Source organism: Trachurus trachurus (genome assembly GCF_905171665.1).
Source record: "Trachurus trachurus genome assembly, chromosome: 2".
NCBI classification, from domain to species: domain Eukaryota; kingdom Metazoa; phylum Chordata; class Actinopteri; order Carangiformes; family Carangidae; genus Trachurus; species Trachurus trachurus.
The window spans coordinates 9,621,816-9,643,227 of record NC_139914.1 but is presented as its reverse complement, the minus strand read 5'-3'; the positions used below and the strand labels follow the sequence as shown (position 1 = coordinate 9,643,227).

Below are 21,412 nucleotides of genomic sequence, written 5' to 3'. Positions count from 1 at the left end.
TCCTTTCCCTCGTTCTGTCTCTTTCTTCATCTCCCTCTTGTATCCTTCTCTTTACCACTCTCTCTCTCTCGGTCTCATTCACCCTCTCACGCACTCTCACACACATATTCAGAGTATTTTTTCATTAGGTTTTGGATTATTAATGGAATAATTAGGTTTGGGATGTATTTTAATGAACAAATCAATCACTGAATTAAATATGGGATTGGAACTAAGTGTATGTGGGGCTACGGGAGTCTTTTAATTTGGCTCCCTCTCCTCTCCTCTCCCCTCCTCTCTTCTCCTTTCCTCCCTCTTTTCTCCCTCTGTCTTCCTTTCACAGCCTCTCTCCTCAGGCTCAGTATAATGAAAGTAGAATAGATTCAGCAAGTAGCTGTCCTGCTGCTGAAATGATTGGCTCTGGCACTGAGGCCCAGCCAGGACCGGAGTCTTGATTGGTTTTAGGGGAGGGATGGAAGCGGGATCGCTGTCGGGGCGGCGGGCAGAGGGGGCGGTTTGTATCTAGGTCACACACAGGCCCTTCGGTTCGGGGAGCGATACGCGTAAACATACCCACGGGCGAACTGGTGAACGCGACATGCCCTGCAGGAAAAACCCTCGCAGAGCTCTGCTGCCGCCGCGGCTCCGGACGGCGTTTTACAGATTGACAGAGCTAATGATGGTGTAGAACATTGACCTTAAATAATTTCTCCAAGGTGAGCCCGACACCGCACGACGCTGTGGTAAAATATGCATGAAAGCATGTGTGCAGAAGCAATGATGTGATCGTTTAAATTTACAACACCTGCTTTGAGTTCGAGGTGTGGGAAACCAAGCACATACAGAGCAGAGAGAAATACTCCATTGCACACACATACCGTAGTATCCTGTTACTGCTTAGTCAGGGAAAGGAAAAAGTAAAATCTCTGGTTCCTGATCTTTGTGTTCATTCGTGTGTGGTAATATAACTCTTATGGACACTCTCACTTGCACAGAGCGCGCGTGTGTGTGTGTGTGTGTGTGTGTTTAGATTTACAACCTGCGGTGGCTCCCCGGAGATGCCACCCGATGACAGGAGATCCAATCTGGTCAAGCTTAGTGCGGAGCCCTCGGTGTCGCTCGCTTCCCCGCAAATGCAGCCCTGTGCTGAGCAGACACATCTCGGCTGTACTCATTAGCCGAGCCTTAACACTTTCTCCTGCTCCCTCGCCCTCCCTCTCCCTCCCTCTCTCCCTCCCTCCCTCCCTCCCTCCCCGGCACATATCCTTCATCTCTCCCTCCCTTCACTGGGAAGATGGATTGCTGTCTTTGCTTTGAATGAAATCACGTCCCCTCCTGTGCTCCCGTGTCTATCATGTCAGTGCATCTCAATGAAAGGAAACAATGCTGGTGCAGGGCCTGGTCACATCCTGGTTATCTTGTTCCTTTTTTGACATATTAGTTTTTTTCATCAGGGATGTAGCTCATGTTGACCACAGCGTGTCTTCCTTTGGCAAAACACTGACTTTTTTAAAAACTCAAACAATGTAAATTGATATTTTTCAGATCTAGGCAACAAAACACAGCAAGAGAAACTTCAGACACTTCAGTCAGCAACAAAAAAACACAAAAGTGCCGAGCAGATTTGGAAAGAGTTGCTATGAACAGACCTATTGGAGCAGTGTACTGTATTATCATGCTTGTGTATGATGTCAGCGAGTTCAGAATTGAGCTTTGGGCTTTTCAATATCTCATCGAAGTTGTGGTATTTTGATGAATTCATTTTCTATACAGTATATTGGGAATTTAAAGGTCACCCTTCCTCAGAAATTTCAGGTTTAATTGAATATGGCCAAATATTGACTGTTATTTCAACACAGCACATAGTAGGCTAGTTCTTGTATCGGCTGTATCTGTGGCTGTGAATAAAAAGTGCCGCCGCAGGAGCAATTAACCACAGAATGATTAAAAACAGCCCACCGTGCACTAAAAGGCAATTATGATTATGAGCTGGAGAGTAACATGACTCCTGTCAACAGCCGCCATTTAAATTCCAGTTAACAGCTGACGAGCAGACACGACGAAGCCCGGAGGTGAAACACGCTTTCTCACCTCGGCGTATTTATCACTGACACGTCGGAACACGTGCAGGAAATGGGAAACGTCTGGGCTGAGGTGCGTCAGAGGAGCAGCGGAGTGACAGCTCCCAGGGCCGGGGCTGATAAAAGCTGAGGGGGGGGAGAGACGTGGCAGCGACGCACCTCGGAGCACTTTTGGTCAAATTGGAGGCTTTAATGTGCAAAGTGTTTGGTTTGATGCCTCGTCTTCGTTCAAGACAAGCGAGTACACAGCTGCTATCGCAAATTTTTAAAAGTTAAAGGTTCCTTTAAAGAGCTATGAATAAATATCATTCCAGCAACTGAGCTCACATGTCAACAGAGAAGCTCGTACGCGTGCTTAGAGATGATGTTAAAGTGGATTCAGACCTGCAGTAAAATTTTTATTGCAAGCCAACGTCAGTTTATGAGAATAGCAAATTTAGGAGTTGCATATTATACACACTTCACCCGTACATTCAAAGTGTCTGAAAAGGATTTAAAAGTGCAGGGCAGAATTGATATACAGTGAATGATTGATGCGTCCAGCGCCACCCGGTACAGTCAGGCTCTTTTACTCCAGTGTAAAACACATTATACTAAGTTATAGTGAATTTAATGCTGTCAGCAGGCGATCCGGTAGCGATCCACGTTCAGCACTTCATTCACGCGGGGGCTTCATTAATAATGCAGTCCCACAAATCTTTGCATCTCCGAGCTTGTCAGGAAGCACATCATGCTGCGATTACCAAACAGAGCAGCCCATAATACTCCGCCACATCATAAAAAACAAAAACAAAACCAACTAATGTGCACCCTGAGCAGTTTTCCCCTTCCTCCAACGCTAACACATTTACAAATTCCTACACACACACACACACACACACAGAGCGGTCCCCAGGAGTGCGTTGGTGTCCCTGCTGATGCAACAAAAAGAGGAAGCGGGGTGGAGGGAGACCGGTGAGGAGGAAGAGTGTGAGGTGATGGGGAGAGCAGGCGGTGGAGGGATAAGCCCCCCGGGTCTTTCTAATTATCTGTAAGGATCAGCAGCGCTCAAGGATGCATAAGAGGAGGGATTTGATTTGCCAGATCCAGCGGGTAGGAAGGCCTGATTGGATCAGTCACCTCTCTGCATACACACCCGTTCCTCCTGGCGCCGGGAGCCCAGGCTCATTAGACACAGGCATATGCAGCCATGCAGATGAACGGCGGCGCGGGGGGATTCTCCCGCAGCGCCTCCTGACCGCGCGCCTCCCAGACGTGCTCGCCGCTCAGAACTTCATATTTTCTTTCTGTTATCAAGTCCTACAAATGTCATTTTAATAAAACAAGCACAAGATAATTCCACCGGGCTCCGGTACGAATCAATTTCGCACAATCAATTTTTCATTTTCTCCGCACTACCTGTCTTATTATAAACAAACAGGATGCAGGAAGGCGGGGAAATAATGACATTTTGTCAGTTGTTCCTGTCCCCGATGCTTCCTCAGCCACGTATCCTCTCATTTCTCATCTTTGTGATCACTCTCATGCATCTGCATATCTGTGTTTAAACATGCATGTGTTCATATCAGCAGAACAATGGCTCCCTCTCTGTATTGGGGGTCAACCAGTGGGCAGGTCAGCCCAAGGGTCCGACAGCTCTTCAGCATGATAATTATCCGCTGTGATTAAAAATCAAGGCTCCATAGTGTCACAAATTACAGGCGTTTCAGTGAAGGCTGGATGCTGCGTCGAGTGGATCGCCTGGCGCTCGCTTGATTCAAGATTTCCCTCTCTCCTATTTTCTCCTCTCTCTCCCTGCCTCTTGCTTTTCCTCTCTCCTCTCTCCTCTGTTTGGTTCACCTGTCTAAGCTGCCGAGCTGTCGATGAAACCCGTCATTACTGTTCTCACGGTTGCCCACCAGGGCCATCTCCAACTTCACAGGCTCTCACTTGAGTGCTGCTAATTGACACGTGGACCACGCCGCTCGCCCAGCAAGGACGTTTTTACCTGCATGGCTGCATGGCACGTCGGCTTTTGCTGCAGCAAACCACTCCGACTGCAAGGTTGTTTTCTAATTCTTCTATGTGGAGTTGCAACTTCACTCCCCCTGTCTTTCAGAGGACTATAAATGTATCTCATTGATCAAAAAGTTGCCGTTTTCCCCTTTCTGATTCCACTGCAGCCGCCAAAAAATTATTGACATTTGCTCATGTAAATGTGCCAGCAGCGGTCTTTTATTGCCTGCACGGTGACATTTTGGAAGGATCTCTGTGTCCCGCAGGGGAGCTGAGATCATGGTGACAGAGCTTAGATAATTTTACATTTGGTTCTCTCTCTTGAGGTGGATATAATTAAAGGTGGGAGAGGGAACGCATCAGGCGCCGCTATACCTCCCATGTGCTTCATACACACACACAGACACACATAATAAACACACTCACGTCAGCTCAGGTTGACAGATCGGTGCATTCTTTTTGTGCCTCCACAACGGCTGAGTGGCGAGCAAATGGGCCCGTACGGCAACTCCTGCGCCACCGCTGAGCTGTCATTCTATATGTCACAATATGTCACATGCACCTGGACCGTTCATTAACCATCTGAACATCTGGTGTTGCGTTTTACTGCAGCTTTATTGGTTTCTTTGGAGATAATTCAAACAATACAGTACCCAACCCCCCCCACACACACAACACATCTTTGCAAATGGCTTTGAGCTGAAACAGCCTGTAAAAGGTGCTTATAATGAATTCAACCAGATTTCCATAACAGTATTTCAGAATGAAAATGTGAGTGTATTATGCGCGGGTGTGAATGGTTAAAGAGAGGCGCATCTGGACGCACACTGGCTCATTCTCACTCCCTCCCATTTGTCTCTTTCTCCTGCACACACAATGTTTCCCACACACGTGCCAGCTCTGTGGGAATGCCTCCCCCTCTATCTCCCGCGCAGCACCCAGCGCATGACAGACCAACACCTGCGCCACCTGAGCGGACCCATTGTGCGCGCTCCTTATCGCACCGGTCCCAGTTCTCGTCATGCAGGCAGTCCCCCGTATTGCTCACATTGTTGCAGCGTCCTTACCCGTTTGGTGTGGGAGGGGGAGGAGGGGCTAGGGAAGAGACAGTGCACCCCTCTCCCTCTGCTTCCTGGAAGAAAGTGAGCTTTTCTTCTTTTCTCTTTTTTCTGCTTTTCTTGACATCAATTCCCAAATAAGCTGTTGCTCGCTCACCCCAGAGTTTTATCATTAAAATACTTCCCCTCTGATAGATCCCACTGCTTCCTGAAAGAGCACGTTGCTTGGCAACAAATATGGGAAAAAAATTGCACAAAACAAAATCATGTCTCTCATGTTGCTAATAGACAAATAGTGAATCCTCTGAAAACCTGAACTGAATCTCTAACCTGCTGTCCTCCATCATGTCCGTCCTGCTCTTCCTCCACTTACCGTCCAGCAGCTCTTCCTTTATACTCAGCATCTTTTATTCCACAGCATCTTTCTCTCCCACTAAGGTGTGTGCTCTCTGCGGCTCCACAGCACCCCACTCCTTTTTACACGCCTGGCCTCATCCTCTTGTTCTCTCCTCCATTACTGAAGATTTGGATCTTTAGTCTCCTTTGCTTCATGCTAGAGAGAAGGTGCTAATGGGTTGCAGACCAGCCATGCCCCTTGTCTACCAGGTGCCTCTGAAACCTTTTAGCCCCTGCTTGCAATTCTGCCATGATGTTTCCTCAATAGTTGTTTTCTTAACTACTGTTTGTATGATTCAAACACAAAAAGTTCCTGTTTTATAGATGGCAGCTCTAATAGTTTAATTTGTTTTAAAAAAACATATTCACAGAGTAACAGGGAACAGTGCTGCTGACCTGACTCCTAAAGCACAGTCTGACTCCTGCAAACAGGTCTTGACTGAACAGCTCTTGAAAAGTTTCATGAAGCATTATGTTTCTGGCACGAAAAATGATTTCAAACTACTGTAGCAGCACTCGATGCTCTCAGGGCTTCAAACATCCTCCCAGTGTCATTTGGGATGTGCAGCCGTGCCGGTGGGTCCTTAACCCTAAAGGCACCGGTAGCAAAAAGCCCACAGAGCTCTCTGTGGAAAAAACACACAGAACCTTTCATATAGGGTTCAAGTTTGTGTCTTGTGGAAACAGAGGCCTTCACTGAACTGGACAACATGCTGCTGCTGCTGTTTGACAGTGACCCATCATCTGATTTGGACCTGAAGTCACCAACACTGTAAAAACTCAAAATCTTTCCAAGAATATTTGTCTTATTTCTTGTCAAAATGTCTCATTTCTAGTCAAAACTAATCTCTTTTCACTTAAAATAAGACTCATCACCTAAAAATGTACTTATTTTTAGATCATTTTCACTTGTTTCAAACTAATTTTCACTTGAAATAAGTAGAAAAATCTGCCAGTGAAAGCAAGTTGTTTGTGCTTGTAATAAGAAAGAAAAACTTTCAGATTTTTCTTCTTATTTCAAGTGAAAATATGCTTGAAAGAAGTAAAAAGTGTCTAAAAACAAGCTACGTTTTATGTGATGAGTCTTATTTTAAGTAGAATGAGATTTGTTTTGACTAGAAATTAGACATTTTGACTGGAAATGAGACAAATATTCCTGGTAAGATTTTGAGTTTTTGCAGCACCGTTCACAATTTAACGAGTTTTGGTTTAAAAGCTTACACATGTGTTTTCTTCAGGTGCAGTCAATGGGAATCGATAAATTTCAAGCCTTTGTATCATATTTCAGCTTCTTTCCCCCAGCCTGTCAAACTGTGTTTTATTTTCCTGTCATACAAAAAATCAAAGGTTTTGCTTCAGTAACTTAAAAAATTGGGACTCTTACAGGTAAAGGTTCTGAGTGGATGTGTCCACATGACCTTGAAATCGCTTCTCTCGCTCAACGCCACCTCCTTTTCCCTTTCCAAGTCACCTTCCTCTGGATTGCATGTTACAGTCCCATCGTTCGGGCTCATGGGTGTCACACACTTTAAGATGCACTTCACAAGGGCTTACATCTGTCTCGCTGCGAATTCAGCGAGTGCTTAAAGGCTCTCATATGAACTTCTGAGCCTGGCGTGTGGATTGTCAGCGTCTGCAAACCTGCATATTTCTGAAAGTAGCTTCGAATCTGTCATGTAATGATGTGCATATGGGTTTATGCTCACCTGCATATATTGCATAGGAAGTTCATTGTTTTATTATTCTACCCAGGAAACTAAAAAAGACAAGATGCACTTTCTGCTTTTGCACATCAACACATCGTCTTCATAAACTGCTCTGTAATGTCAGCTGTGAACATGATGTTCTGAACTCTTTGCAGAGCCTCACAGATCACCTTGCCTTCCCACAGAAAAATAATTGCACAGATAGAGCACAGTGATCGACTTGTATTGAAGCCAACAAAATGACCAAATTAAGGAAGGACCGTACAGTCTTCAGCTTTTCCTTTTTGTTTTCATCCCTCAGCCCTGGAGGCATGCAGCTTGGTTGCACAATTTCTGAAAATGCAAATTTGGGAAGAATCTACATCATGTCTGTTGCTGCTTAAACTCCCCGTTTCTTCATCTGTAACCCAGGCTGAATTAAAGGTAACAGGGAAGCTCTTTAAGAAGTCACAGGGACTATCTCAGGCTGTCAGTCATGCAGGTAACACCGCGTATGGTTGCGAAACAGCTGAAAGCCCCAATTAGTGAACCGTGTGCTCCGTCAGTGTGTCTAACAGAATTGCGACGGTGTTTACCAAACATGGCAGGTCTAATTACTTCCTCTTCAGATTCCTGTGTGATCTACAGGTTACGCAATCACAAATTATCTTATCCCACCGCTTCCAGTTCTTAAAGACGTGGAGACTCTGGGGGATCTCCACACTTAAGCAGCGTTGAAGCAGCACAATCAGCAGGACCCTCTCGACCTGAAACCAAGGCTGCCCCCACATCCTCCGCTGGGGTGCCGGTGTTTACCGCCTGGAGTGGCTGAAAATTAATTGGCTCCTTGAGCTGCCGTACATTCCCCCCTGTCAGTGCGATGGCCTCCCCTCATTGCCCCGTCACTTTAAGTCGAAGAGTATTAATGGACTGTGTGGGCCATTGATTCCTAATTCCTCCCGACGTCGACATCGGGGATAAATATTGCGTGGCCCGGTCGTCTTCAGGCTTATTGTAATCAGCGCTGTTATTGATCGCCTGCCCGAATCCCCCCAGAAGTAATCTATTTTAAATACACTTTCAGTTAAAGGGGGCGATTTGGGCCTCGTCCCAACACATTGTCTCATATCGGTGAGGTATGCTGCACATTAACAAGAAGAGGGTGCACAGAATCAGGAAGCAGGAAGTGTCCTGAAGAGAGAAAGACACTCAGAGACACAGAGGCAGGCTGACAGAGAGAAATATTGCCAGAGTCACCGAGTATGTTCGGTGAAATATGTCTTGCTTTACTGTATAGGTGGTCTCCAGGTGGTCTCTGTCAGCGTGCGTGTGTGTGTGTGTACGTGTGTGTGACTATGCGTCCGTCTCAGCGAGGGCCGGCGGATGATGGATGAGGGCTCAGCCAGCGGCGAGCCAGACCGTCGGCGCTATCGATTTATCCTCACATTCGTCTGGGAAGAGGCGGTGGCGTGGAGCGGCTCGCCACCACCAGCATTTCAACACACACACACACACAGATATATATGAAGTATTCTCACCATAAGTATTTCAAATGGCCAATGATTCTCTCGCACCAGTGGAGGCGTGGGCCTTGGCTGAAATTTTTCATTGTCTGCTGGGCACAACGACTGTGTCCCTCCTCGCTGAGGTGTTTTTTTATTGATCCACCTGCAAAGTGGCATCCACTTGTTTAACATCCAGTCTAATACACTTCAATTGGCCCAGCCTTGCCTGTCCGCCCGCCTGTTTTGTCCGGGCTGCGAGCACAGAAGGAGTGTTTACGTGTGTCGCGAGGGGCACAAGCATGCATCTGTGAATTCATGAAGAAAAGAGGCTTTGTGTGTGTGCCAGGGAGCTAGTGAGTGGGTAAGTCTTCATGTGTGTGAGAGTCCTTGCTGCATCCAGGCCATTGAGCAACAAATCAAGGCTGCAAAGCAAAGTTGCCATCTCTCCATTCAAGGCTTTGTTGTTTTTCCCCTCGCTGCATTCGCTCATATGGTCTTCATAACCGACGTTAACAAATTGGAAGGGCGTCCGTTATTCTCCGCGCCCAGCCGTCTTGAAAATGGCCCCAATTATAAAAGGACATGGAGACAACATGTCAGAGACACAACAAAACCAGATCACACACACAGAGTTTGACACCTTTTCGCAGGAAGAAGATACAGATGTTGCTCACGCTGCCAGCACGCGGCTCGTTCCTGCTACAGTTCAAATACGCTGCATGTTTCATCATTTACCGACGTCAGACAGGGAGCTCTCTCTCCTGGTTTCTCTGAACGCACCGTGACTTCATCTGAAAAAACGACTGAAAAGACTTGATGAGTTCAGTTTTTAGGAGTTTCTGCCGCAATTCGTCACTCATCAGAAGTCTGAGCTCCTGACGCCTCGGAGCCATAAAAGCTGCTGTCGTATACAAGAGGAATGATAACGATGGGAAAAAAATGTATCCAAATGTCTGCGTGGGTGTGCGGTTAATGATGATGACAGTTATGACAATAATTTTATGTTAGTGCTGGCATTTACCGCATCAGCGATCATCTTCTCCTTCCCTCTTCTCTCTCTCTCTGTCTCTCAGGGGATGATGTACCTGGAGGAGAGGAGGCTGGTCCACAGGGACCTGGCGGCCAGGAACGTGCTGGTCAAGTCGCCCAATCACATCAAGATCACCGACTTCGGCCTGGCGCGACTGCTGGACGCCGACGAGAAGGAATACAACGCGGACGGGGGCAAGGTTGGTGTAAGTGGAGGCGTGCTCACGTGTTTTTGTGCAGTTGAAATCTTCCGAAGCCCAAAGGTCAGAGCTGGCTCCGCCTTACAAGATGTGGTTGGCTGTGATGCAAAAACCAAAGGTGGAGGAGATGCTCTGTGTAGATGTCACTTCTGTGTATGAATATTTAAAGGGATAGTTCAACATTTTGGAAAATTGGCCCTTTGCCGTACTGTAATCCCTATAGTTTTAGCAGTAGGTTAGTTACCTTTAATTGTCGGTGCAAGCTGTTTTTAGAACGGCGGAGCAGAGCCGCAAGCTGCTCAGTGCTACGCTAGCGTGGTGAATGTGCAGGTCACGTTTACGCGTTTCGGAGTTATTGGATGGTGTATTTGATGAGTTTGATGAGGGAAACCAAGAAATCCCATTAGCTTCCATAGCGTAGCTCTGAGCAGCTTGCGGCTCTGCTCCGCCGTTCTAAAAACAGCTTGCACTGACAATTAAAGGAAACAAACCTACTCTTAAAACTATAGGGATTATGTCAATGGGCCAATTTGCCAAAATGTTGAACTATTCCTTTAAGGTGAACTCGTCGTCTCCTGCTTGTTTCAGGAAAGTATCCTTAATATCCCAGACCTGTGAAATAGTTCGGTCAAGTAAACTGTGGTGAACTTTGTCTCAGTAAAATGCAATTTAGAAACACTTCATCCAAACAAATAACGCAGCCACACTTCCAATCGCTTTGTTTTGTTTGGGGACCTAGACTGCATTAATCAGAGGCCCCTTCTCCTTCCCCTCGCTCGAGACTTACTATGCAAATTGTCCTGATCAGCTCCGCTTTATTAAATTGCCTTGTTCGTCGCTGCATCTGCTCGGCTGGTGGCCTGGAGGTAGCCACTGCGTCTCCACTTCGAGATGCAGGGGGAAGTATTTCCATACAGCGAGGGCGAGTTTGATGCAGTGATTGACTCCGTGTTGGTGCTCACTGATGCCGTGATAAACGAGAGCTGGTGTCAGCACATCTACGTGTGTTGCCATAAAAATAGTGGTGCCACGGGAGATAAATCAACGGAAGATGAGAGCGGAGGCATCGTATCACATTTCCAACCTGAAGCATTTCATTCCCCCACATTTCCTGTTCATTTCCCCAAAGCGCACGCATGAGTGCCAAGGGGAGGGGCTGCATTTTTTTTTTTAAATGTCCAGTGCATGCACCTTACATGTGTGTGCATATGTGCTTTCACATGCAGATAATTGCCTTGTTCATTGGGCTCTGCAGCTGAGAATTCCCCTCCAGAGTCAATATGGAAATCATACGGCAGACAGGATACAGCGATGTGTGCCATTGTCCTTGGCAGAGATGTCATAGAAGATTGTTATTACAATTTCACTCACTGCCTATGCTGTTTAAACCTACAGGCTATTGATGTAATGGGAGAAAAATGGCCAGTGTAATCTCATTTAGTATCTTAAAGAGCATGCTCACTATCGATAACGCCTAGGTGAGCATAAAGCTAATCAATCACAGTACTTGGGTAATATTGAGCAGAGCAAAACTATGGTTGAAAGCTATGTCGATATCCCAATACCTCACCCACGCTAAATAAAAGATAGGCCACCTGTTGTGCAAAATAGCATCTTGGGATTTTTTAGCAATTCAGGTGTAAATAACTATGGTTAACACAAAGCTAGCAGTTCTGATTTCTGCCTTTTTTTGCCGTTTACATCCTAAAATCCCTCTGTGTGTGTCTGCCTCTCCTCAGATGCCCGTCAAATGGATGGCTCTGGAATGCATCCACTACAGGAAGTTCACCCATCAGAGCGACGTGTGGAGCTACGGTGAGTGTCAAGACGCGTTTCTGTTCGTTTCGATTGGCATTCCCCACGCTGCTCTCCGGCTCTGCATCTCGCCTCCCCAAGATTCTCACCGTCTGCCTTGTTGTCTCTGTTTCTTTGTTTTATTTCCCTCCAACACCTTCAAAGGAGTGACCATCTGGGAGCTGATGACATTCGGAGGCAAGCCGTATGACGGCATCCCCACACGAGAAATCCCAGACATCCTGGAGAAAGGCGAGCGCCTGCCCCAGCCGCCCATTTGCACCATCGACGTCTACATGGTTATGGTCAAATGTGAGGAAACAGAACACACACACACACAAACATAAAACATATGAATACACCCAGAATAAATATGATTTATAGGAGGCAACCGGCACTGACTGAAAACCCAGGAGCAGATCTTTTATTTTAATAAAAGCTGTGCAGAATGATCCATTTCTGCTTGTAAAACTCACTCCAGGGATTAATAAAATCTTCCCTTCATGACAAAGTACATCATAATTCATTTGTTGGTCATATTTTCTTATGAATCTTAATCTGCAAGTTGCTAGTTATGAAGAAAATATAGTGCAGATTATCTTAATAGATGTAGTAGTATGAAAAATGCAATTTTTCAGTCTACAGCAGTATACAGTGATGGTAGTGCGTGTGTGTTTCACTTTCTGGCTAGGACTGAGTGAGAAGATCGATGTTGGTTACATCCAGGCGTCATTTTCTGCTTCTATAAAAATGAAACCAGCATGAAGTGCTAAAAACTTCAGACAGCACAAATGAACATGTTTACAGCCTCGTACAAAAAAACTGTCTCTACGGCTCCGTGATGACAGTACAGCGGGCCAACTTGTATAATTCACCTACTTACATTTTTTAAAGGCTTAACATCCTGCATTATTGAGGGTGTGTCACTTTGAGTGACAGCTCCAGGACCAGCATGCATCAGATCTGGACTTCACACACAAATGTGTTAAAAATGTGCAAAAATCGATGAATAAAACCGTGGCGCTGAACTGTTTCTTGGCTGGGAGTCGGCGGTGGCAGCGTTGGAGACAGTGTTGCATAGCAGCAGTCATAATACATATAAATATAATCAGATTTTTCATTTTTAAATCGTGTTTACACAGTGCTGCAACTGTCACAGATGAGTTGCAGTTTAATAAAGCGCTTCATGTTTTTAATATTCATCTGGTAAGGTGTTGTTTGAGCTCAGAGGCTTCGGTTCAAGGCTGGAAGAGAAAGAGGATGGAAAAAAAACGAGTCAGTGGAGAGGAGAATCATGGCACAAAAACTGTGATGAGGTGTTGGTTCATGGTCCACAACAACATGCAGACCCATCCTCACAAGGGACGCTGCCCACCCCCTGTTCATGTCATCTTCCATCTGGACCGCCGCACCTCCCTCTGCAGCCCATCCATCCCATCCAGCCCAGCTCTCCCTCTGCAGCCCAGTGCAGCTCATCCAAAAAAACCTGCCTTCTCCTCATCCCTCTGAAGCCTCCCGTGTGTCTCCCATCTTGCTCTCCTTCCCCTGGCTGGATCCAGAGCCCCGGTTCTGGTGCAGGCTCCATGGCTGCAGAGCGATCCACCCTCCCAGATTTCCAGGAAGTGGTCCAGGTCCACATGCCAATCCATGCTATGAGCTGTGCCAGCTAACGGCTGCTTGGCTCTTGGTTTCCCCACAGCAGTCTGGTCATGGCTCCACCCTGTCTGAACCCAGCTCTGGTGGGGGGACATGTGTGTCACTCCCTATCTTCTGCTGTTGGCTGAAAACCTCAAAAACAATGACCTCACATCAACTTCTCACCACTGACTTTTTTTTTCTTTTTTTCCCTGCCGTCACATCTCTCAGTCCTTGTACTTTTTTAATTACTTTGTCTTCTTTTTTGTTGCACAAATGTTGCATCTGCGCTGTGAATACACTTATTATTGGCTGCTTGTAAGTCTGTGAATTTAAACATTTTCCACTCCTGCTCTCATTGTGATTCGCTCTGGAAGAGGACGACAGCCGAGTGCTTGAAATGCCAAATGTGCTGAAAGGGAACGACGTGCTCCAGCTTGGAGCTTCGTATCAAAACATATTCCCATGACAAAAAATGTTAATCCAACCAAAATGTCATAATATCTAATTGTTTTTTTTCCAAATGAAAAACTATTGCCAACGGCTTTTGACAGCACAGAAGCAATCCAAGAGAGCCCTGCAGCCATTTAGCCTAATAACAATGCCAGCTCATTGTTCCTGTCCCCCTGGAGGAGGGAAATAAATTTAATGTGCTAGGTAAGATAATATTCTAAATGCTCAGGTCAAAGGCATTCTGCTGAGGTATTCCTCTCTACTTCTGATTTATATGTCACATATTTAATTTCCCTTATAAACGTAATGTCGAGCATCCCAGCAGCGATCAGAAATGGTCAAAACGGGTCAATCGCTGAGTCAAAATAGCAGTGGGAGGGGGGCACGACACCCCATCCAAAGCCGGGAGGGAGCTCAGCAATTGGCCACGTTAATCGTAATTACATGTTGACTGAGAGCCGTTGTTTGTGATTTGCTGTGCTGTCACAGCGCGCGCCCCGCCGCCTCCCTGTCACCCCAATAAAGATGAAATAGAGTTTGATTGCCGGGTTAATTGCACCTCATTTAGGTAATGTGTGTGTGTGGGGGGGGGGGGCTGCTGGAAGCGGAAATTAGATGAACTGAGCGGAGACAGACAAACAGGGGATGTGACAACACAGAGGGTCACAGTTTATGTATCAACACTTTCCGTCAGAGTGTTATCTTCTGCGTTTGGAAATAAAGTGAAATTGGACCATTACAATTCGCCGGGGGTTTCCGCCGCGCCTCCCTGGAGGGCTGCCGAAGGCGCCCAAACCCCCACTTCAGCCGTGGCTGTTGTGGAATTTGTAAGGAGGATTCAGACGGTGACTGCAGCGGCTCACTTTGCCTCCTGTCTAATCTGAGCTGAGGCACCGCCTGGCGTTTGACTTCACCTGCAGAGAGAGGTTGGCTGAGTTTACAGCAGCCATGGCCTCAGGGAGAGAAGAGACCAGACGGAAAAACACTGTTCTACATCTAAGCTGCCCTTGAGCAAGGCACTTTGCACTCACAATGTATAGAACTGAACAGTGAACAGTGTTTTTTGTATAACTCATGTTATACACCTTATTAAGGTCCCACTTAAGGTGTTGTGTGTGTATGGTGTGTTCCTTTATGCATTCTCTACCAATCCTCCACTTCAGAAATAAATATAGTTTCATTCATTGTCTCTTTACCAGTTATGCAGTTGGTATTGTGAGTATGCATTCAGCATGAGCTTTCTGAATGCTGAAAAGAAACTATGAAAGCTGTAGAAACAGACTGCAGATGCAATTATGGACATTCAATACAGTGTATTTTCTACTCAAGTGTCCTTGTCTGTTGTGGGAAGGGAAAACATTCAATCATGAACAAACTCAGCCACTTTAGTTCAGAGACAATCAATCACTCAGACCTTCATTCACAACTCATCCTATTTATCTCTCTAACCTCTTCTTCTTTATCCATCTCCCCCCCCGCGTCCCCGTCCTGTTTCTGTCCTGTTTCTGCTCCTCTTCCCCAGGCTGGATGATTGACGCAGACAGCAGGCCGAAGTTCAAGGAGCTGGCGGCCGAGTTCTGCAGAATGGCCCGTGACCCTCAGCGATACCTGGTCATCCAGGTGCGTTCGCCTGTCAGAGCACTTCAAGCTTTTCTGTGCAACCGGCCGAATAAACGCCATAGCATGCCAAGGAAGCAAACCATCCATGTGGCTAACTTTCAATTTGAACTTTCCGTAACATTTCTTTCACCGATGGCATCTGTTTATTGTCCTGTCTCCAGGGAGACGACCGCATGAAGCTGCCCAGCCCCAACGACAGCAAGTTCTTCCAGAGCCTTCTGGACGAAGAGGACCTGGATGACTTGATGGACGCTGAGGAGTATCTGGTGCCTCGAGGTTTCAACATGGCTCCTCAGTCGTATACCACCAGGCCTCGAGTCGACTCCAACAGAGTAAGTATACTGGAAAACTGCAATTTAAAGGGATACTTCACCCAAAATCAATAAATTACCAATTTTCTACTCACCATCATGCCAAGGAAGGGTTTGGAGAACTTTCGGTTTTTAGCCTTGATGTAGTAGTAGCTCCCAAATAGAGATCAAATAAATTTTTTCCGAACAACTTTTTCATGTGGTGGCTTCAGGACACTTGGGTCAGTACAGACGAGCAGTATGGAGGTATCTGGATGTTTCATAGTGTGTGTTTTGGACGATTCAAAAGGAAATCGCCACTATATGAAAATCCATTGCCAGCCGGACCCCCCTGGAACTCCAAAAGCGTTTTGATAACTCCGAAAATTCTCCAAACCCTTCCTTGGCATGACAGTGAGTAGATGATTGGTGAATTATTGATTTTGGGTGAAGTATCCCTTTAAACATGATAATGCCTCCCATCTCCTTATGTGTCCGTACATATCTACCCAGTCGAGTGTAACCTCAAAACGGCCCAACTCACCGTCCTCTACAAGTGCTCAAGGTGGCTAAGAACTTGTAATACACTGATGATTTCCCCCTGCTAATGGCCCAGCTCCATCATCTCCATCCCAGCGTGTGTGGCTTAAACCTGGGCTCTTTATGCGCTCAGTCCCCAGGCCCCAGGTTTCATTACTCAGAGCTCCATAAGCAAATAACCGCCGCTCTCTTAAAATGCCGGAGTCGTTTACTAATAGACGGCGGGTGCACTGGGCTGTTTGCTCCGCGGCGTGCAACCACGTGCCGCCCGGCCCACGGCTCCGTGTCTGATGCACCTTTACCCCTCTGACCCAACCGCTTGCCGAAGGCTCTTTGTTCCCTGGCGATCGCGCACGCACCCCCAGAAAAAAAAACACACACGGTAATCCATCCAGGGTCCTCCACGCTCAAGGTCAATACCCCTGTCAAGAATTGAAACTCTTTTGATTATGCAGCCTCCGCATGCCCAGACGGGGGGAAAAGAAGCTCATTCAAATCCATCAGGCGGGCTGACTTTGCCAAGTTAGCTATTCAGGTTGCGGCGCCGCAGACACAGTCCGATACAGACGATTATCTAATCTGAACTGATTTGCTCTCACGCTCATACTTGAAAAGAGGAGCGGATAATGACTGGCTTTGAAGCAGGGATAAACAGAGAAGTTTGGAGCAGAGGGAAGCTGATTGCAGTGGAGGGAAGACAGTGGGAGTAGGTGGACAGATATAACTCCAGGACATTTCCTTTTTTTCCCTGTGTTTTGTTGCTCCGCTTCCTGTAATTGCTGCTGTAGTGCGAGCAGTTGGCAAGAGTGCAGAGGAGTAGGCCTGGGTTAAATAGCCCACGGCGAGTGAAGACAGCACCACAAGAAGCCCTTTGCTTCACATGTCATGTTTTGTGTTTTCTTATGGGGTTTCTGTTCATTTTTTTTTTTTGAGGTGCAGGTTTTTGAATCGTGGCTCAGCCTGCTGCCCCTCTCTGTCCCTGAAGGCTGATGATACACCAGCAACTACTTTGTCTTGAGAATTTCTCCTTTTACAAGCAGCTTTTTTTCCTCCGCCGCAGGTGGCGTGCAGCTGCAATAAAACTGACTCAAACTTCACACATTCACGTGTGTTTGTTGTGCTTCAATTGAACTCTAGACATCCTCAGTTTGGTTTGTTTAACAGTGTTGTTCCAGCTCCACTGTGCTGCTGCCAAATAGCCGCGCTTACCATCTAACACCAGATTACATTTTCATCTTTCTCTCCACCCAACCCTTCACCTCAGAACCAGTTCGGCTACCGAGACGGAGGTCCAAACTCTGCAGAGGGCTCGGTGGCCGGGGCCCAGGCCTGCGTGAACCAGGAAGCGGCAGGTGGCTCGGCTCCAGCCCTGGAGGACCAGCGCTGTAACGGCAGCCTGCATAAAAAGAACCTGAGCCAGGCCGGGGGAGAGGACAGCGGGGGGCAGAGGTACAGCGCCGACCCCACCATCTTCCTCGGGGAGAGGACATCCAGAGGGGACACGGACGAGGACGGATACATGACCCCCATGAAGGACAAGAGCTCCTCAGGTACTTGAACTGACACACGAAACACAATAGAATCAGTTAATAATGGAAGTCGGGTTAATTTCACAGAGCTGTGGTAATGAGCAGAACAGCTTCAGAGAATCTCAAATAACCTCAGGAAGAAATTCTGTAGCCCTGCAGGACACAAGGTAGTATTTAATCCACAGCACAGTGTAGTCATAATTAAACTTTCAAGTAACCTCACCCCATTATATTAATTTCTCACAGATCTGGTCGCACGGTGGAAATAAAAGTCAGAGATAATCTACGCCACAATCTCCTCTGCTGTTGCACAGACAGAAACACAATTTAAATGTAAAACAAGTGCGTCCTGTATGTGCCACAAACTCCCGCGGAGTGTACCATTCCTCCGTTCTGTCGTCTCTTTGCTCATCCGCAGTGTAAATACAATCTTTTGTAGTGCATCCCTTCTGTCATTTTGCTTGTTCATTCCATTGATTAAAATTCGTACCGAGCTTCCGTCGACAGCGGTGTATGTCAGCCTCTACTACACAGTCATGTATTGCCTTTGATCATAATTCAGTCCATCCTCTCTGCTCTCACACCGCCGTCTTTGATTTTTGAGCAGCTCAAAATATAACAAAGCCTGCAGCAAAATGCATCTGATGCAATGTCAAGGAGCGAAAGAGTGGGCAAAATCAATAGGTTTCGCACCCCACTATTATAGCACTTGGAAGCCGTGAAGAGAGGTCATTTGCTGGCATTTTCACCCCGGGCAGATGGAGTTTCCAATGCCAAAGAAGTGCTGGCAAGTTGCCTGTCTGGTCCTGAGTGGTTGCCATTATCGCCATTATCTTCTCCATCTTTTCTCCTCATTAGCGAGTGATCTCTCTTTCTTACTGCTTTCAAATTCCATTTCTTTGTTTTCTCCTCTCTTGATTTCATTTCGGTGGTTCGTTTGTTTGTCTGTTCTTCTTATTCTCTCCTAAACTCCTTTTTTTTCTCTTTTCCTGCCCTCCCTCCCTCCCTTTTTCCGACCTGTGCTACAGAATACCTGAACCCCATTGAGGAGAACCCGTTTGTCACGCGGCGTAAAAACGGCGAGATCCACGCCTTGGACAACCCGGGCTACCACAGCACGCCCAACAGTCAGCCCAAAGGAGAGGACGAGTACATCAACGAGCCCCTCTACCTCAACACCTTCCACAGCCCCACCGAGCTGGGCCTGGAAGCCCTGAGGAGGAACGGTCTGCCCCTCCCCACCCACCCTCCTTCCTCCATCTCCGCCACCACCTCAGGCCCCCACCTCCCGCTCACCATCCAGACCAGCCTGCCCCACTACCCGCTCCCCACGGCCCAGCCCTCTCCATCTGGCATCCCCTGCCACCACGGCCCACCGACCCACATCCTCCACGCCCACCACGCCGTCAAACCTGCAGGACAACCTGGCAATCCAGGTGGCGGCGCGGCCACCCAGAGTCAGACAGGAGGAGCTCCCGGCCAATCGCAGGTGTGTCCGTCGGGCGGCCTGCCCTCCTCGGCCACCATAGGACACGGCAGCCTGCCGGCGTACCAGATCCACGGAGGCGTGCACCCCGCCAGCATGCTGAAGCACGGAGGGCTGATGTCGGGGAAAGGCAGCGGGAAGAAGCTCAAGGTGACCTTTGACAATCCAGAGTACTGGCAGCACAGCTTGCCTCCCAAATCGTCTATCCAGGTGGCCCCCGACGGCGCCCAGGGCGGCTCCACCAACGCCAAACTCTTCTATAAGCAGAACGGACACATACGGCCGGCGGTGGCCGAGAACCCCGAGTACATGTCGGAGTTTTCCCTGAAATCCGGCACCGTCTTGCCGCCGCCACCTTACCGCCAGCGGAACACTGTGGTCTAGATCCATCCACTTGAAAAAAAAAAACGTTCCTCAATCTGACTCCAACGACCCCCGACATCCTCTCTCCGGTTCCACTGTCCCACACAGAGAGGGGGCGGACGCAACCAGAGCTGCCCCCCCCCCCTACTGTAACTCTCCTCGAATAGCGTGCCATCTGCTGTAGACTGTAGTGACATCAGAAGGGGGTCGACTCTGCAGTCTTAGACCCAAGCACCTCCACTGTTTCCCACCCAGTCCATTTCTGTCCTGTAGATAGAGACTGCGCTCCCAGTCACTGAGAATGTGAAGGTTATGGTAGTTTTCAAGACACACAACTGTCGCACAGCACAGTCACCGTGGATGTACTGTGTCGTGTCGTCCACAAGGGACCTGAACTCACTGCCAAACACTGCGGTGTCAGATTCGCAGGAGGAACACAATGTTTTATTATTTTTCTGTTTCCCAGAACAAAGGTCTGAGGATGAGCAATACTCTGTTAAGGGGTTTCTGAAATAAGCAAACACGCGGAGCAAACACACTCCGTTAAATGTCAAGATGTCCAGTTTGGTGGGTGACCTTGAAGGCGAAACGGAAACACACGGAGGAATGAAAGACTGAGGGTTTAGTCAGGAGACCTGTAGAAATGTGAAAGATGGAGCACTGACAGCTGATCTATCATATCCAGTCTTTTCACCTATAGGAAAAACACTGTACGTCCTTGAAATTTCCCATCAAATCTGTGAAGCTCATCTCATCTTTCTACTGTAACTGTGATACTGTGATGGCCAAAACTACAGTGATCTCTCCTTTCACACATGTAGTTCAACCGTGGACTTTTAACTTGCCTGAGAACACACAGGGTGACTGCTGTTTTCTCGTTTCCGCTTGACTGCTGTCTCCTTGGAAAATCTGATCATCAAAAACAGCTTTTTCCAGGCCAAAGGGTATAAGGGAAAAACACACTGTTCACATTTTTCTATACTCTGGTTGCAGTGCTGAAGAGATGGATTTTTATACACTGGTTTTCCCATTCAGATCATGAAGCTAAGTCAGATGAGTAAAAAAGTGTCCTGCTGTAATAGTAATAGTGGGAGGGCATAGTTAGGGGAAATTGCTGTATCTGCTGATTGGTGTGATGAGACCATCCATAACGCAGCTGAACTGAAAATGGTGATCACTGAGACAGAGAGAGGGAAGGAGAGAAAAATAAACATAGAAAGCGGGAGGAGAAGCCGCCATATAATGAAGACCTCAAGGAACGATCAAGACAGCACCAGCAGAGCACAGTAAAAACACTTCGACTTTTTGTGTGTCCATGTGTACGTCGGCGTGATGTGGATGTGTGGATGCGTGTGTGTGTACTCACACATTAGAGAGCCAGTTTAGCCCCGTAGGTACAGTACGTCCGATGGAAACACTGCAAAAGTTTGCGATGACGGGGTCGACGGCTAAAAACCTTCAGTAGCGCTGCTTACCAACCATAAATCCAACACTGCTCTGACCTCAGACTGGGCTCATGTTAACCATACGACCGCAAACGCTACATTTTTAACTTCACCGGCTTGAATCTGAGGTTCGCCGAGCTCTGGGAGCGTTTCACAGTAGATGGTCCTTTTACGTTCAAGTCAGGAGCTCCATCCACACACAGGAAGTGTTTTTTTTTTAAACTGTGCCAAAAGTTACTAAATAGACACAACATGACTACTATGGTGAATGGACCTAGTTTTATATCACAACCTTTGCCTACATCATCACATGTGAACCCACTCGTCTC

The 21,412-nt window shown here is 47.3% G+C and overlaps 1 protein-coding gene across 1 annotated transcript in view; it reads left to right on the top strand.

The window, feature by feature from the left end:
• Positions 1-20,985, top strand: part of LOC310998106 (receptor tyrosine-protein kinase erbB-4-like) — a 206,413-nt gene extending 185,428 nt beyond the window's left edge. Inside the window, exons 21-27 of the mRNA XM_083988010.1 lie at positions 9,773-9,928; positions 11,668-11,743; positions 11,888-12,034; positions 15,333-15,430; positions 15,592-15,762; positions 17,525-17,810; positions 18,818-20,985. Coding sequence (XP_083844136.1) covers positions 9,773-9,928; positions 11,668-11,743; positions 11,888-12,034; positions 15,333-15,430; positions 15,592-15,762; positions 17,525-17,810; positions 18,818-19,659 — 1,776 coding nt within the window. The 3' untranslated portion in view covers positions 19,660-20,985. The remainder of the gene's footprint in view (positions 1-9,772; positions 9,929-11,667; positions 11,744-11,887; positions 12,035-15,332; positions 15,431-15,591; positions 15,763-17,524; positions 17,811-18,817) is intronic.
• Positions 20,986-21,412: the final 427 nt, after the last annotated feature.